A 17,759-nucleotide genomic window follows, 5' to 3' on the forward strand; every position below is an offset into this window, starting at 1 on the left:
GATATTGTTAAACAGGAGCGAGATCGTGTATCGTGATTATGATAGGAGGAGAGGTAATTAAATTTTGATGAGAGATAATTCGGTACACCTGTGTTTAGAACTCCATGCAGAAGGGACACCATGTGGAGACTGTGACATTCATGAACACGAAGCCATGACAACTTTAACGTGAAATGTGAGAACCATATCGCAACTTAAATATGAATCGAATACAGGTGTTTAAACTCCGTTCAAGCATCTTATTATTGTCTTGAGATATGTCCGTAAGTACAGTGTCGCAGTAGTCTAGAATTGGTAAGATTAGGGATTTTACCAGTTGTCTTTTAAGATGTTTTGGAAATATAGTAGAGTAGCGTTTGAGAGGAAAAAGGGATTTCTGCACTTTACGGCATGTATTTGTCACTTGTTCAGTCCAATTTAGTGTCTCAGTCATTATAACGCCTAAGTTTCTTACTGATGTACAATAGGGCATGACAATATTATTTAAAATAATTGGGGGTACATGTCTACTTTTTAACAAGTTAAGGTTTCTTTTGGTATCAAATATAATAGCCCGAGTTCTGTTGGGATTTATTAACAAGCTGTTATTTTTTGCATAGTCATTCAGTCGTCGTAAGTCAGAATTTACTCTCAATGGCTACATCTATGTCTTGTGGATATGAGTGATAAGAAATTTGAAGATCATCTACGTAGATATGGTACTTGCTATATTTCAATGTGTCCCCTATGTCGCTCACACTAACAACAAATAAAAGTGGGCCCAATACTGACCCCTGCGGGACACCTATTGGCTTGTTGTGCCATCCAGAGTACATTGTTCCCACTGAGACTCGTTGCCGACGGTCAGTGAGGTAGGAGCTAAAGAATTTAAGAGATGTCATATTAAAATTGAGACTACGGAGTTTCAGCAGTAGTAACCCAGGGCCTTGTAGCTTTGTATAGCAACAGTCAGGCTTTGAGGCAATAAGTGTTATATCATAGTACTGTATTGCGCAAGACATGTAGAATAAGCAGTTTTGACCAGTTGTATCTCCTGATTTTTCCTGATTTTCTTATCAAAATCTCCTGATTTTTGGTTTTGTAAAGTTGGCAGATATGCATTTGTTTACTTATGTGTATTGAGTAAGAACGCAAATTTGTAAAAAAGCAATGCCCTTCTCCCTCAGCAGCTGCTACTGATTAAACATACTCCTCCCATTTCATTAACATTTCTCCAGTGATGCCATCACTTCCTGATGCTTTATGATTCTTCAGGTGTTTAATTGCATCTTCTACTTCTCTCCTCAGTATTGAAGGCTCTGGTTCGGAGTTAGATTGATTTGGAATGTACTATTGCAAACATTCCTGGTAATCATATCTGCATATAGATTTTCACATTATCTTTTCCACCTTTCAATGGCCAGTTGTTTCTCTCTAATGCGGGTGCTATCTTCATCTTCCAGAACCCATGAACGGGGCTTGAAGTCGCTTATAGATGCAATTACTGCCTTTGTCCAATCCGAAGGTACCTTACCAACACTCCATGCTAATCTTATTACTCTGTGAAGCCATTTCATCCCTGTCTTCCCACTATATTTCACAATTTCAGGTCTAATTTCATCTATTCCTGTTGCTTTATGACAATGGAGTTTATTTACCATCCCTTCCACTTCCTCAAGCGTAATTTCACCAACGTCACTTTCCTCCTCCCATGAACTCGGTTGTTTGCGACACCACCATAAAGATTTCTTTTCACGTTGAAAAGATTTTCAAAATATTCCCTCCACCTGTCCACTGATTCCCTGGGATCTCTTAGGAGTTCACCTGAATTACCCAAAACACTGTTCATTTCCTTTTTCTCTCCCTTCCTAGGATTCTCTATTACCGCCCAGAAAGGTTTCCCTGCTGCTTGACCTAGCCTTTCCAGGTTATTACTAAAATCTTCCCATGACTTCTTTTTGGTTTCAGCAACTATTTGTTTCGTTCTGTTTCTTTCGTCTATGTACAATTCCCTGTCTGCATCAGCCCTTGTTTGGAGCCATTTCCAATAAATCATCTTTTTTTGTTTACAAGCTGCTCTCTCTTCATTCCACCAAGATGTTCGCTTTTTCCTATCTTTACACACAGTTGTTCCTAGGCATTCCCTTGCTTTTTTCACTAGAGCATCCCTGTATGCCACCCATTCTCTTTCTATATCCTGAACCTTCATACTGTCCCCTCTTCGGAATTTCTCACTAATCATATCCATGTACTTTTGTCCAATTTCCTCGTGCTGGAGATTTTCTACCCTTATTTGTTTGCAGACAGATTTCACTATCTCTATCCTAGGCTTAGAGATACTTAGTTCACTACAGATCAAATAGTTGTCTCTCTCATTGAAAAATCCATGAAAAACCCGTACATTCCTAACAGATTTCCTGAATTCGAAGTTGGTTAAGATACATCCTACTACGGATCTGGTACTCCTACCCTCCCATGTGTAGAGGTGAATAGCCTTATGCTTGAAGAATGTATTTGTAACTGCTAAACCCATACTAGCACAGAAGTACAGGAAATGCTTCCCATTTCTCCCCACATTTACCAATCACCCCTTCATATCCTTGTTCTATTTCCAACTCTCGCATTGAAATCGCCCATTAGAACTATCCTATCCTTGCTGTTCACCCAGAGTGTGATGTCACGCAATGCTTCATAAAACTTGTCAACTCATTCTCATCTGCACCCTCACATGGTGAATACACTGAGACAATTGTCCTAATTCCTCCAACTGACAAATCTACCCATATCATTCGCTCATTTACGTGCCTAACAGAAACTGTTGCGTGCGATAGTATTCCTGATGAACAGTTCTACTCAATACTCTGCCCTTCCCTTTTTAACACCCGTCAAGTACGCTTTTTAATCTCCTACCTCTTCCTCGTTATCTCCCCTAACCCGAATATCACTTACTCCTAGCACATCCAGATGCACCCTCTTTGCTAACTCAGCCATTTCTACTTTCCTTCTCCCATAAGCCCCATTAATATTGATAGTACCGGGCGAGTTGGCCGTGCGCTTAGAGCGCGCGGCTTTGAGCTTGCATCCGGGAGATAGTAGGTTCGAATCCCACTATCGGCAGCCCTGAAAAGGTTTTCCGTGGTTTCCCATTTTCACACCAGGCAAATGCTGGGGCTGTACCTTAATTAAGGCCACGGCCGCTTCCTTCCAACTCCTAGGCCTTTCCTATCCCATCGTCGCCATAAGACCTATCTGTGTCGGTGCGAAGTAAAGCCCCTAGCAGAGGAATATTGATAGCTCCCTATTGAATTCCATTTTGTTCGCAAAGTTGTTTCCAAGGAGTCCCTCGCCTGTCAAATGGGGGTGGGACTCCGTTACTCCCGTACCTCTGAGGCTTACTTGAAATGTTCTGAGCCCTGAAAATTCGTGAAGCAGGATGCTACCCTAATTACACACAGTCCGAGTTAGGATCTCACCTCTAATGGGGGGCCATGACTCAGAATATGTCCAAGATGCCCGCTCCCATTCCATAGCAGCTGGTATCCCGACTCTCAGGACAACTTACTAGGCCACTCAGCCGTTGTCCGTGGTTCATGAACTAGGACATGACTACAGTAACCCACACCATTAACCATCTCAGACTATGATTTCCTGCCTTTCAAGACTGCCAATGGTAGGGTTATTCTCCCCCTATTATTTTAATGCTATGGGTTTCCAGTACGCTTTAATTGTACTTAATATTTCAGTATTGTTTTCATGTTTTGTAATTTGTTACCAACAGTTGTTGGACAGAAATATTGAAGTTAAATTTAGCAAGTAGTTCACACCGAACTGCATTTATTGCACTTGTTTCCTTGTGCTGCTTATCCGGTAACTGTGACTTTGGAAACATAATTGTACAGTATGTTCCTTTAAAATGGAGATAAAACCGGACTGGAATTCCACGTTCTCTTCGGGCATGTTGAGCATTTAAAGATAAAAATTTCATTGTTCCGTATTGAAAGTATTAACGTTAAAATTGAACAATTGAAAAAGAGGTTCAACCTATTCAATACATAAGAGAAAGAAATGTAATAGTAATTAGAATTGGGACCGGTTTCGACCATAGTCCAGGTCATCGTCAGCCGATCAAAATATAAAAAACATGAAAAACAATGCATATGAAAAAGAAAAAGATAAAGTGAACTCTGGATCGGTATAAGAGGCAATATAAAATGATGATGGGGGTAGAAACTGTGAGTCACTTAAAAGAAAACAGTGCGTAATTTTATGAATGGTGGTACGGCACACGCAATGATAGGTAAAGTCTCACAATGTTTATGAAAAGCGGAGAACGGTCAAATGGGTTAGTTTTTACACACCGTCAGGCACAAAGTCATAACACTATCGAACAATATATGAAGATTTATCAATATGTTGAAGTCGAAGACGAATAGATTTATAGAAGCAAACTGCCAGTTCCTGGTGATCAGCATGGCACACTCAGTCATGCGTTGTAGTCTTGAACACCAAAGTAGAATGGAGAATATCCTGAAGATCCAGTATTTGCCTCGGTTGCGGGAAATTAAGTATGTATAGATACATACAACGCAATTCGGTATAATTCAATGAGTAATTGTGTTACTGCTGAATTCTTGGAAAACAGTTGACTTGAAAAAACAATTGTAAAGAGCGCAAATATCAGAAAAACAAATGAAAACATATATGCACAGTGCACTATTTTTAAAATGAAAAAATTCAGGTCATGATTGAAGTAGTCAAAGTCGGCGCAAGACAAGAGTTCTCCTCATTCAAATTTTAACTCTTATCTTGCGCCGACTTTGACTAAAAGCACTAAAGAGAACTGAAACGCACATATTGATTTAGATCCTACAGTCCTATGCGTGTTTTGACAGCTCGCAACATGGTAGTTGTAGTTGGCATTTACTTTGGCAACCAGTACACACCTCCTGTTTAAGCCAATCCCAGGTACTCATGCCCTCTCCCTTTCTTTAACCTCCCTGTCATAAAGCTCCCTGAGGCGGTCAGTCAGAGTTCCATGTTGCCAATTCATGGGCCTTGGTTAACTGGCTGCTTTTGAGTGATAACATCATTATATGTTTTATATGTTGCTGAAATCAGCAAGTTTTGTGTTTAATAAGGGTATCGTTATCATTTAGTATAGTGCAATATTTAACTTAATCCTTACTTATTGATCTACAACAGGCTCCAAACAGTTCAAAGCGGTGCTAAACAATGAGCGCAACCAAGAATTCATTTGCTCAATTAAGAGGGAAGCATAAAGGGGGCAGGGCATTGTTATTTGTGGTCAAGCTCACTATATGGTGTGTGCTTTACAGAAATACAAGGGTTGGAGTAAAAGTCATGGCAACTATTTTTTTTTTTCTTGAAGATACCAGTCCGGTTGGAAAATGTGACATATACAAACGAAAGGACAAGGTGTTATCTACATGTGTGGACAATGAACAACACTGAAATATCGTAACACACTAATTTATTACGGTAGTATACAGGGCAATATGGCCTTCCCGGTGCAAAAGAATGACAACACAGTAGACATAAAGTTGACATGACAAACCTGGGCCTAAAGACCCTCAAAGTAGTCTCCTGCTACTGACACCACACACTGCCAATGATGTGGGAGGCGCTTGAATACCATCTGCCTCAGCATTTGCGCACCATGTGTGAATCGTGTCACCTGTTGGCACACAGCATTAGCAATGTCCGCTCTTGTTGCAAACCGCCTACCACGTGGTGGTTCGTTACTCTTTCAAATGAGATCAAAGTCACAGGGCAAAATGTCAGGTTAGTACGATGGGTGCTCCAATTCTCCCCATCCCCACCATCGCAGTGGCTGCCCTACACACTCTGCTTTATGTGGTTTTGCATTGTCGTGCAGGATTATTGCACCGTCCGCAAGATCCGGACGTTTCTTTCGAATGCCACTTTGAACCTGTCGCACCAGGACGTCCCTGTAGTACTGTGCGGTCACTGTTCTGCCATGTGGAACAAAGTGGCAAATAATGACACCCCTGACGTCATATGCGACAATCACCATCAATTTGACTGGGGAAGGATTCTGACGGACCTTCTGCCTCCTTGGTGATCCGGCATGTCGCCACTCCGCGGTCTGACGTTTCAGTTCTGGTACATATACCCTGGCCCAAAATTCACCGATGGCGATTATTCATGACAAGAATTGATCGCCGTCCTGTTGCCAGCGTGCAAGGTGGTCGGAGCATATTGCATAGCGCACCCACCTTCGAACTTGCGCCAGTGCATGCGGTACCCACCGCGATGCGATTTTGCTCAGTTGCAGCTCATTGCGTAATATCCTGTGGACGTTGTGTTCCTCGATGCCACTTGCCCTCTCTAACTCCAGTACCGTCCATCGTCTGTCTTCGTCCAGGAGCTGCTCGATGATGGCACGTGCCACGTCGGTCCCCACCCTGACAGGTCGTCCCGACCATTGCTCATCACTGGTTGACACACGTCCTTGCTGAAACTTTCCTACCCACCGTGCTATTGTACGGTTTGGTAGGGCATTATTCCCAAGGGCTTCCACTAATTCACTCTGACATTCCATCGCATTCCTCCCTCGGAGAACGGCTATTTTGATGTAAGCGCGCTGCTCAACACGGGTTACTTCCATCTCGCACGACTGATTTCACAGCCCTTGCTGCGCTACTACCAGCTATCACAGAGCCATGTCGTGATCTGCACACACACTATGCCTGCAGAACTTCCACACGACACATATACATTTGTGATCCGTTCACATATCTAAAAGGAAAAAAATAGTTGCCGTGACTTTTGCCCCAATTCTCGTATTTTGAGGCTGAAAGGGAAAAATAGAGGCCTACTGATAGATGTGTGTTAAGTTGTAGAACAAACAGCAGCTGCTTTAAAGATAGTCAAGCTATCATAATTAGAATAGGGGGTTTGACTGGTGGGGGGGGGGGGGGTGAGGGAAAAAAAAGGTGTCATGAGTAGTGATGGGACATTCGATTCATTTGATTCTGTTCACGTTACTGAATTGATACAGTGATCCGATTCGCGGCACGTTAGTCACCGCTCCTACTGCATCTGTGTAAGACAGCAGCAACATCATTCAGTGCTCGCAGCTGCCATCTGGTCTTCATACTATGAACTCCCTTAGAAAAAAAAATGCTAGTCACTCTAATACATCGAAGGTTTCTGGCGACGCAGGATGGGAAAGGTCTAGGATTAGGAAGGTAGCAGCCATGGCCTTAATTAAGGTACAGTCCCAGCATTTCCTGGTGTGAAAATGGGGAAATTACGGAAAACCATCTTTTTTTTTTTTTGTATTGGCTTTACGTCGCACCGACGCAGATATGTCTTATGGCGGCGATGGGATAGGAAAGAGCTAGGACTGGGAAGGAAGCGGCCGTGGCCTTAATTAAGGTATGGCCCCAGCATTTGCCTGGTGTGAAAATGGGAAACCACGGAAAACCATCTTCAGGGCTGCCGACAGTGTGGTTCGAACCTACTATCTCCCGAATACTGGATACTGGCCGCACTTAAGCGACTGCAGCTATCGAGCTCGGTAAACCATCTTAACGGCTGCCGACGGTGGGATTCAAACCCACCATCCCCAGAATGCAAGCGCATGGCTACGCGATACTAACCGCACGTCCAACTTGCTCAGTCATTTTTGAAAATATGTATTTTTCTATCAGCTGAGGATTTTTTAAAATCGTCATAGTTTTTATAGGCTACCCGAGATGTACAGTAGGTCACTGGTTTTCTGATTCAACATACTGTTGGTTAATTTGTTGCGTCAGTCGGCTCACTTACTGTCCACATATGATTGAAGTCTTGTGCAACGATGTGAGATATGAACTGAGAGAATACTGAGCCATTCTTCCCAATATAAAACAGGTACTTTTGAGTGGTCATGAGCATGACTCATAGTCGTAGGGCAGGCTAGAGTTGAGTTTAATTGTCAAATGTCAACTAAGTTATAATACTAAGATTCATTAAACTAATGAATAGTATAACCTAATAGCCTACCTACTTACTAGCTACTTCAGAATTATGTTTTGACTACCTTTTTAACACTGCAAAGAAATCCATCTGTTATTTATACCTCCCTGTAAGAAGAGGACAGTGATTGCAAGTGGGTATTATTTTCAAATAAGCTGAGCTCGAGAGTCCATTATAGCATAGGATTCTTTCAGTGTACCATGGCTACTGTATGTCTCGCTTCAGCGGAAGCTCAGCTCTCTGCCAGTGTCCAGTGTGGTGATAAGGAGCCATGTGTCTTGTGTCTTCTGGGCCGTGCTCATTCACGATTCTTTTGGTGTGCTATGGCTCACTGTATGTCTCGCTGCAGCGGAAGCTCGGCACTCCGCCAGTGTCCAGTGTTGCAAGTGACTAATCTCATGTTTTATTCCGTATTGAAATGTGTTATTTGTAATAACAAAGTTTTTATTCTAATCCACCTGTTCAATACATTATAATGTTGTCACATATAAAATATCTTCATTAATTGACAAGTTATTTGTGGGACATGTTTCGCTCCCTTACAGAGCATCATCAGCCAGGTCTGAATCTCGAAGAATGGTTATGTTCATAAACAATGACTCCAGAACTATTGAAATGTTTTTTCACAAACTTAAATCTACTCTATTAGAATATCATAAAATACATAAACTTTGATCATGCTTTAATAACATGGGCTTAGGAGATATACATTAAAATTGTGGTAGAATGAGTAGTTCTGAAATACTTAAAACAAGTTACATGTCTATAACATATTAGAAAGACTTGAAATTCAATTTTAAGAACTAAATTTGAAAATTTCTTTGCAATGAGGTCTGGTGACAGTTTTATATCCCTTAATGATAAGAGTCTATAAAGATTCAAATATCTCGTCGATTTGATAATTGTACTTGTAACAGGACGGTGGCGCCAATGCTACCTCTAGTGTATTATTTACTAACTCTATGCCAGTTACTGAAAACTAAGTCGTATGATAGAGTAATGTTGCCTGCCTTACTGCATGGCAGTTCAAAGCCATCAATACAAGTATGTCCCAGCTGTAGAATGTACAATGTTCACATGTGTTTGACTTTGAGCAGTTCATTCTTTAGCAAAGGTATAAGTCTATTTCTTCCTTTTTCTTTTCAGAAAACTGTTCGTTGGTGGTTTAAGCTGGGACACCACTGAACGTAAGTATACCTTAATGTTTTATTACAGAGCTAGCAGTATTGCACTGCTGCACAGGTTACTCTTAACCAGCAACCCAGTGAATAATATATCTTCCTGTTTCCTTTTGTTGCTGGCACCCGACCCTGTCTGAGGACAAGATGCAACTTTGTTTTTCCCCTCCATTCATTACACCTTTCATTATAACTATATATATTATTCAACTTTTAAACCTTAGTATTTTTCTTTTTTCATGTCTTTTGCTTCCAAGTACGTTAGTTTACTAATATGTCCAACACTTCGTTACATAAGATGAGCCACATTTTGGCTTATTTCCTTTCTTTCTTTCATTCAATATTTTACATCCCTTAAATTTCATTAATATTTCCTACATTTTTCTAATTTTTTTCCCCCTTTTATATCAACATTAGATGAGAATTCATTCCACCATTTTAATACAAAGAATGTAAAATTTTTAACTTAATATCTTCAAGTGCCTTTTCACTTTCATTCTTTAAAGTCATTAATCTCCATAGATACCTTCAAAATTTTTTACATTGTTTTCTTTATACACAACTATATAGAATTTCCTTTCCACTGAAATAATATATTTGTTCAACTCACATTTTACTAAGGCAATACTTTGCATACATGCTGAATTCTACATCTCATCGAGATAATGAATGATTTTAAAGTGTATCTGCGCTTCGCAGTGATAAGAAGAATATCATAAGACTTCTTCTCCTCTACCACAACAGCACTATGCATATATGCCCATTTCCACATCTCATCAAGACTGTGAATTTTATCTACGTTCTTGAATACTATGAAGAATATTTTAAGACTTCTTCTCGTATATTCCTACAGCTAAGTGAACTATTATTATTATTAGCGTATGGTAACATACACAAAACAATACAAAGATTAAATATACAGCACAAAATATTATATACATAATTACAAGATATACACATAACATTGAAAACAATCATGCAAGCAAAAGGGTTCAAAGAGTTAGATCTAAGTTCTCTAGCCATTGTATGGCCTCAGAAGAAGCCACCACAAAGTCCTGGCTGGATCCAGCGAATGCCCTTCCAATGCATTTGGTGACAATATGGTTGATAGTCTGCTTAACTGCACCACAACCGGGCGAGTTGGCCGTGCGCGTAGAGGCGCGCAGCTGTGAGCTTACATCCGGGAGGTAGTAGGTTCGAATCCCACTATCGGCAGCCCTGAAGATGGTTTTCCGTGGTTTCCCATTTTCACACCGCAAATGCTGGGGCTGTACCTTAATTAAGGCCACGGCCGCTTCCTTCCAACTCCTAGGCCTTTCCTATCCCATTGTCGCCATAAGACCTATCTGTGTCGGTGCGACGTAAAGCCCCTAGCAAAAAAAAAAAAAAAACTGCACCACAGTCGCAGGCTGGAGATGATCTCATTCCCCATTTAAACAACATTGATCCACATCTCCCGTGGTTAGTATGTACTCTGTTGAGGGCTACCCATGTCTTGCGAGGCAAATCAAAGCCAGCTGGAAGATTCTTATAATTGAACAGTGTCTGCCATTGAATCGGAGCTACACTGTTCCACTCTTGTTGCCAATCAGTTTTTGGATTGAAATCCCTCCTAACAAGTTCCTCTGCTGTTCGAATAGGAGGAGATTTTGATTTTAGGCGGCTGAATCTGACGTTAACATCTTCATGGATAGGGAGATCAGGATTGGTTAATATCTTGTATTCTCTAACCAAGTTATTCAATCTTCTAATTCTAGGAGGTTCTATGTGACTGTGCACTGGCAACCAGAAAAGAGAGATTTTACTGTGCCACTTATGACGCGCATTGTTTCATTCAGGACCGTGTCCACCTTTTTAGCATGAGAGCTGTTGATCCAAACTGAAGAACAGTACTCAGCTGTGGAAAGCACCAGCACCATAGCTGAAGTACGCAAAGTAGATGCAGAAGCTCCCCATGTGGAGCCAGCAAGTTTGTGGATGATGATGTTGCGTGATCTTAATTTGGCTGCTAGGTTGTTTAGATGTTTCCTGTATGATAGTGTTCGGTCGAGAGCAACTCCAAGATATTTGGGAGCTAAGTGAACTAATTTCTTACAACAAATGTGTTTTTGGGAAATTCTATAAACAGTTTTTCATAGTGTCAAACTTAAAGGTTTTAAAACCATCTTTAAATCAACTCTGTTTCAAATACTTTGTTCTACATGCGATATGGCTGAAGATGGCCTTTAAATAGGTCGAAACTAGTCCCATTAAATGTTTATTTAATAAACACTAATTTGTATCAAAAAGGTGAAATACCTCGCTTATTATTTTATTTAGTTTAAGATGCAACTTGCTACATATTTCTTATTGCTTGCAATAGTGGGTGCCATTTTTAGTAGGTTAATAGGCCTAATTTCTTTTAAATATTGTTTAAAACATTTTAAGTTAAAGCCTACTAACATAAATTACTGGATAGGTCCTTATATAACCAAGGGTCCAGTACGGAGCAAGCCGTGTCCTTTGTGTTAACAAATATGGATCGTAATTGATTTAATTGGTTGCAATGCACAGTTTTGCAAGTTGTGGTTAAGAAATTTTAACTTTTTTTTTTTTTTTCTATGAGCATTAGCTTGATTTGTCACATTTTAGAAAGGTTAAGTGTAAGGTATGTAATGCGCAAATAATTTGTCAATATTGGAAAATATATAAATGAGAAGTTCTTCAGTCTTTTGAAACAAATTCAGGATAAAATACATTTAGAAAATTGCTGAAAAAATGGTATCTGTTATTAAATGTCTTATTTTTAGAGTAAAGGCTTCCCCTATTTTAAAATGTTTAAAAAGTACTGGAAAATGTAGGGGAAGAAATATTGCAGGCCCCATGTTTTCTGAAGGATGTTAGAGTTCACGATGAGTATATGTGGATTATCACTCAGTTTTTATTTGATAAAGTGAATAAATTGGTGTTTTGAAAGTGTTTGTGGCTTGTGCTGTCTCTTTTGTACTGTGACAGTTGTGTATCACATGGTCAGTAAGAAACAATCACTTGTACTCCTTGAGCAACTGGTCTCCAGGCCAGTGGTTCCCAATCTCAGTTCACGCCGCTCTTGCTAAATATGGATATTCTTGTCCCAGATGAAAGCATGCCCAATAATTACGGCTTCTTGTTCTTCGTGAGTTAAATAAGCCTAGCATCAAATAAATGCATTATTGATCTAAATCAACTAACCATAATTTGTGCCACAGTTGAACCTGTTTATTTCAGCCCATTTCCTCAAAATCTTGGAATCAAACTGACCACTGCCATTCTCATTTTCGTCTCCACATTCAGTTTTCACTTGATGTTTACTCTTTAGACTATGAACGCCAAAACACAGCTTGGCACAGATAAGGCATCATAATTGGAATTGAAATTTGCTGATCTTTATTTGCATAGGAATCTTAATCTGTTATTGTTATAGAATCAAAGTTCAAATAATTCTCATCATATGTAGTCTGTTGTTCTAGTTGATGGATTCTTCTTACCTAGTGTTTGAAGATTTCCCATTAAATGGGACAGGTAAGAGAGCGGGGATTTTCTATTGCCCCTGGCAGACTGCTAGAGGGAGGGCGAAAATAAACCGCCATGAGGGGATAGAGAATGATAGATCCTTGAAGTAGTTCAAAGAGCAGTTAATTCGCAATATACCTCCGAAAGTCTTTTATTATGATGGGCAGTGCGAGTTCACTCTACGAACTAGACAAAAGCACCCACATCATCAAATAGCTGTAAAACACAAATGTGAGAGTGGCTGCAGGGAAAAAAATCAGTTTGATGAGAGCAAGGTTAAGCTTAAATTATTAATCTCATGCAACAGCTGTATAATCACAATTCGGAGTGTACGAAATAGATAAAATTGCAGAAGAAATCGGGACATAGGACAATTTATCTTTGTGCCATTGTGAATTAAACCCTATCGAGCATATATGGGCACAAGTAAGAGGCATTTTATTGAAAAAGAATACAAATTTTACCATGGGGCAAGTTACAAATATTTCAAGATGCAGTACATTGAATTACTGAGCAAGGGAGAAAAACAGGTTTTCTACTGAGGAGACTGCCCAACCCACCAAATCACTGATCACCTCATCATAAACTTAGCTTCTGATTCTGATCAGGATACTGCGAGTAAAGATGATAAGTGATGCACACCTGTCCAATTTGTTGTAGCAGTGTGAATAAGGTAATGTAAATCTGTTCATCTACTAGCTGCCATTTGACAGATTCAGCTTGTTAGATTTTGCACTTTTTTTACATTGCTTTGAAAAAAATGCTATTCGTGTTCCTCTGTGAGGAGGCTGTGGCACCCTCTGGGAATGAATTCCTGCTCTAGGATTTAAGACAACGCTTCTTGGAGATACATTTGTAAATATTCCATTAAATAGCCTCATATTAAGTTAATTTCATTGTTTGAATGATACTTTGCATTTTTCGTAGATGTGGGAAGTCTCTTATTCAGGATGCTCTGAGTGTAGTCATGTAGCAACTGATCTCATCATATATTTTTATAATTAGTGCCAGGTCCGCTGCAGATAAGAATCTGATATTGGTAGCTAAATCACGCTAAAGACAGGAGACGAAACACTGTAGGTGCTAATATTCTTCTTCGAGGTATTTTGATTGCACTTCAATAAATTTTGAAGTATTATATACTGTATGTACATTGAAAGATTTAATACTGTATTTGTAATTGTTTATGTCCGGCTCATGGCTAGCTGGTTAGCGTGCTGGCTCTTGTTCCAGAGGGCCCCAGGTTCGATTCCTGGCTGGGTTGGGGATTTTAACCTTTATTGGTCAATTCCGATGGCTCGGGGTCTTGGTGTGTGTGACGTCTTCAGCATTGGGATTCATTATAGGTAGGGGGGACCCATCCTCATAGATGCGCAGGTCGCCTAAAGACCTGCACCAGGCCTCGTAGGAGGCCACACGCCATTATTATTTGTAATTTTTTATGATCAGTTCTTTCAGTTTAGTTACTGATGTAAGATAGTTCTGTATTTATTATATTTCATTGTCTGTCGTAATTTTCTTTAGTCACATCCATGCTCTGCACAGTAGAAACTAAGGGAAGGATTGAACAAGAAGAGGAAATTGATATGCGGCCTGTTGAAAGTTTTGAGGCTTGTGTTATATGGTGCAGAGACATGGAAAGAGGATGAAGGAAGTGTTAGAGATGTGGCTATGGGGAAGTATGGAGGGAATTAAATGAGGAGACAGGGTAAGAAATGAAAAGGTCTTGCAGAGAGTGGAAGAATGACCTATTTTACAAAATATTATAAAAAGGAATGGGATTGTGCATTGCTTTAGATATATATTTTTTAAACTCTTTGGGCAGGGAATTTTTGCGGTTGTCTGGAACCTATGGATTGAAGATTTTTGTTTTTGCGTAAAATTTTGAAAGCTCTCCAGTTTATGTAGAATAAAATATTTTATAGATTTCACTTGTTTTATACTTAATCATTTAGATTGATGTTTTCACAGCCTGTATAAATATACTTTATAACTTATTGGTTTTTGCTGCATGAAAGAGATAAAACTTAGTGAAATTTTAAGTTTCACAAAGACTTTGCTGTGCATCCTCAGAAGATAAATTTGCCTTTCTTCGAGCAAGGTCTTCGTTAAACATAAGTTTAATGTGTGAGTAAATTAATTTTATTCTGTTACACACACACACACACACACAAAAAGAACCCTTCCCTACTCTATATTAAGATGGCTGTTATCTGAAGGAAACCAGCCAAGATAATAAAAGCTCTATTATCGTTGCATCTAGAAAAAACGTTATGCGATCTACCAAGCGCCAGAGAATGTTTTCCGCAGTGCCTTTGTGCTGCTGCGTGAGGTAGCATCTGCAGTTTAGTTGGCAAAAGGGTGTCAGATGTCACGCTCATGCACTGACGGGTCAAGGTCAGCGGGATAGCAGTGCAAGGGAGGCCACACGTGTGTGCTATGGGCTGTCGAAATCGTCAGTGTGTATTGCAGTAAGCGAGCATTCAGATAGATTATTGGAATAGTGCAACAGGATAAAGGCGGTAATGTTTACTACTGAAGAGAGAGGTTTTTTGCTGAAATACTTTTTTGCAAAGGCGATCGGTTTACAGAAAATGTAAAACTAAAATTTCACGTGCAGTTTCCTAATTCAAAGTGTCCAAACCGGGATACCGTTCGGGATTTGATAAGTCATTTTCGTGTGACTGGATCGGTTCACGATGTACCGGCAACGGGCAGACCTATGCTTTTTAACAGATGAAAAACTTGTCGAAATTTCTAATATAATGCTGCAAGTCCAAGTAATCAACATGCAGATTAGCCCAAGAAACAGGAATCTCTAAGTGGACAGCGCATAAAGCTGTAAGAGACCAGCTTTGGTTGTTGCCTTATAAAGTTACAGTTGTTCATGAATTCAAGAAACTGATTACGTAAAAGGAGTGCTGTACTTTGAAAGGTTCCAAAGATTCATAAATCGACATGGACTTGATGTTTTAATTCAAACTTTTTTTTTCAGATGAAGCATGGTTTCACTTATCCGGCTATGTAAATTCCCAAAACTCGTTTCAGTGAAAGTCTTCAACATGCGTAGACGTGTTGAAGTCTGTCTTCAAACACAAGGACAGCACTTCCAGCATCTCTTATGAATTGCTGTGTTGAGTACAAAGTTTACTGTTTGTTGTTTGTTTTGTTTTGATACAAGCGGCAACAGCCGTACTGCCAACTAAACTGTTGAAGCTACCGCGCGCGGCATCACGTAGTTCAGCTCAGAACTCTGACCAGAAAGGTTCTGTCATTTAAGGTTCAGTATTGCATGAAATGTATCAACAAATTTTTGTTCTAAGCGATACATGTGCTGTGAATCAGTATTTCTCTGACATTGTCACATAGCGGAATTTTTATGCACAAAGACAACGTACCCAGCCCTCTCTTCAGCCTCGTGCATGTCTGATGTCAGAACAAAGTTAAGTGAAACTTCGACAAATGTTAGAACAAGCTTGAATGAAGTTCTGATATGTAGCCAGGAGATGTCAGCACAGTTGGCTGTCAAGCTGTATTGTTGTATTGTCGCTGCTTCAGTTAAAGTTGAGAATGTAAATGTACGCCACTACTAGAGCAGATCAGGTCATCAGCTAGCGTTATGTGTCTCCTTACTACTCAAAAGATTCAAGGGTTAGTATTGATGGAATGGTACGTGGTAAAATAGGAAGGGGAAGGAAGACGTATCAAATGTTGGACAGTATTAAGGACAAGAAGTACTCAGAATACTGCATGAATGGTCAAGATTGGAAGAGGATATCTCCTGAGAAGATTGCCTTTAGGCAGAAATATCTGGGTGATAAGTTGCATTCTGTTTTTTTCCTCAAGTTATCTGTTGTGACTTATCTTTTCTACTGCTCAAAGATTTGCATTATGTTATCCAACTGTGATTTATCCTCTTTCAATAAACTTTATTGATTCTTTTTTTATATAATTGTATTTGGTTGTTACATTTAGGATAGAAAGCTAGAGATGAAGTACATAACTACCTGATAAGTTTTCAATCAACAGTGATAGGTCTTCATTTGAGGGAATAGCATTAAACTATGAACTTGGGATAGTTCGTTACTGAATTCAAGAAACTGTACACAGAATGCTTCTGAGTTGATATAGATGCACAGCTTGGTTACTTCAGGCATATCAGCATGGTCCTTGAGCAGCTGAAATACGTCAATGTAATTGCTGTTTCTTACAGTGTCATATCAAAGCCTCTTTTTTTTTAATATACACTGAAGTGGCATGCTTTCATTTGCACCACAATCCTGGTTACAGATGTTACCGCATCTGTATTTAGAAAAGTAAGCCTGTGGGTTTTTTTACTTTTTTTATAATAAATTATTATTACTATTATTATTGCTTTGCTGGTACGAATCAACTTCAGAATGAAATTGCACTCTAGTTCCTCACGTGAACTTCTATGAATCTTTCCTGGAAAGGTAGTCATTATTACCTTGTTCGCTGTATTGAACATTGACTCAAGAGTTAAAAAGAATATTACGCAGAGCATGCATTTTACCTTCCATTCTCTCCCTGTACCTCTCAACACTCGGCTAGTCAAGATCATAATAAAGCAATCGCTTCTGAGCACAAATTTAGCTCCTCTAACTTTCTCAAAACTATCATAATCCAACAGTGGTTGTGCTTCTGGTTCTATCTCTGGAAGACAAATGTCTCCAGTTAGTGTAGAAGGAAAACTTTATTTCATAGATTTATACACTTAAAATTATTTCCATGTCAATCCGTATGCCACTTAACTGGATTCAACGAGAGGTAGGAGTGAAATACCTAACAACGAAAAGCAGCACTGGATATGGGAACTGTTTCTAGATTGCTACTTTCTTCATTGACCACTGCATCGCAAGGACGGCTAAATTCGTAAAGTAATAAATATTAAAACATGTAAAATTTCTTTAGAGCAGTTTTTTCGATCTTGGTGTTTTACAGTAGTATGGATATGGTAATGTGTATCTGGTGTCTCTTTAATGTGATGCGTGTGGAATAACAGATATTCATGCACATCATCTCAAACCTAATCAGTAACGTTTGTTA

The 17,759-nt window shown here is 39.5% G+C and overlaps 1 protein-coding gene across 3 annotated transcripts in view; it reads left to right on the forward strand.

Annotated features, from left to right (window-relative positions):
* Positions 1 to 17,759, forward strand: part of LOC136882351 (RNA-binding protein squid) — a 102,065-nt gene that overhangs the window by 23,087 nt on the left and 61,219 nt on the right. For all 3 annotated transcript variants that reach the window (XR_011018790.1, XM_067154953.2, XM_067154955.2), the window contains exon 2: positions 9,130 to 9,170. Coding sequence is in view for 2 of the 3 variants with exons in the window: in XM_067154953.2 (XP_067011054.1) it covers positions 9,130 to 9,170 (41 nt within the window). In the remaining variant the exon portion in view is untranslated. The remainder of the gene's footprint in view (positions 1 to 9,129; positions 9,171 to 17,759) is intronic.

The sequence above is a fragment of the Anabrus simplex genome, chromosome 10 (genome assembly GCF_040414725.1).
Source record: "Anabrus simplex isolate iqAnaSimp1 chromosome 10, ASM4041472v1, whole genome shotgun sequence".
In the NCBI taxonomy this organism is placed as follows: Eukaryota; Metazoa; Arthropoda; class Insecta; order Orthoptera; family Tettigoniidae; genus Anabrus; species Anabrus simplex.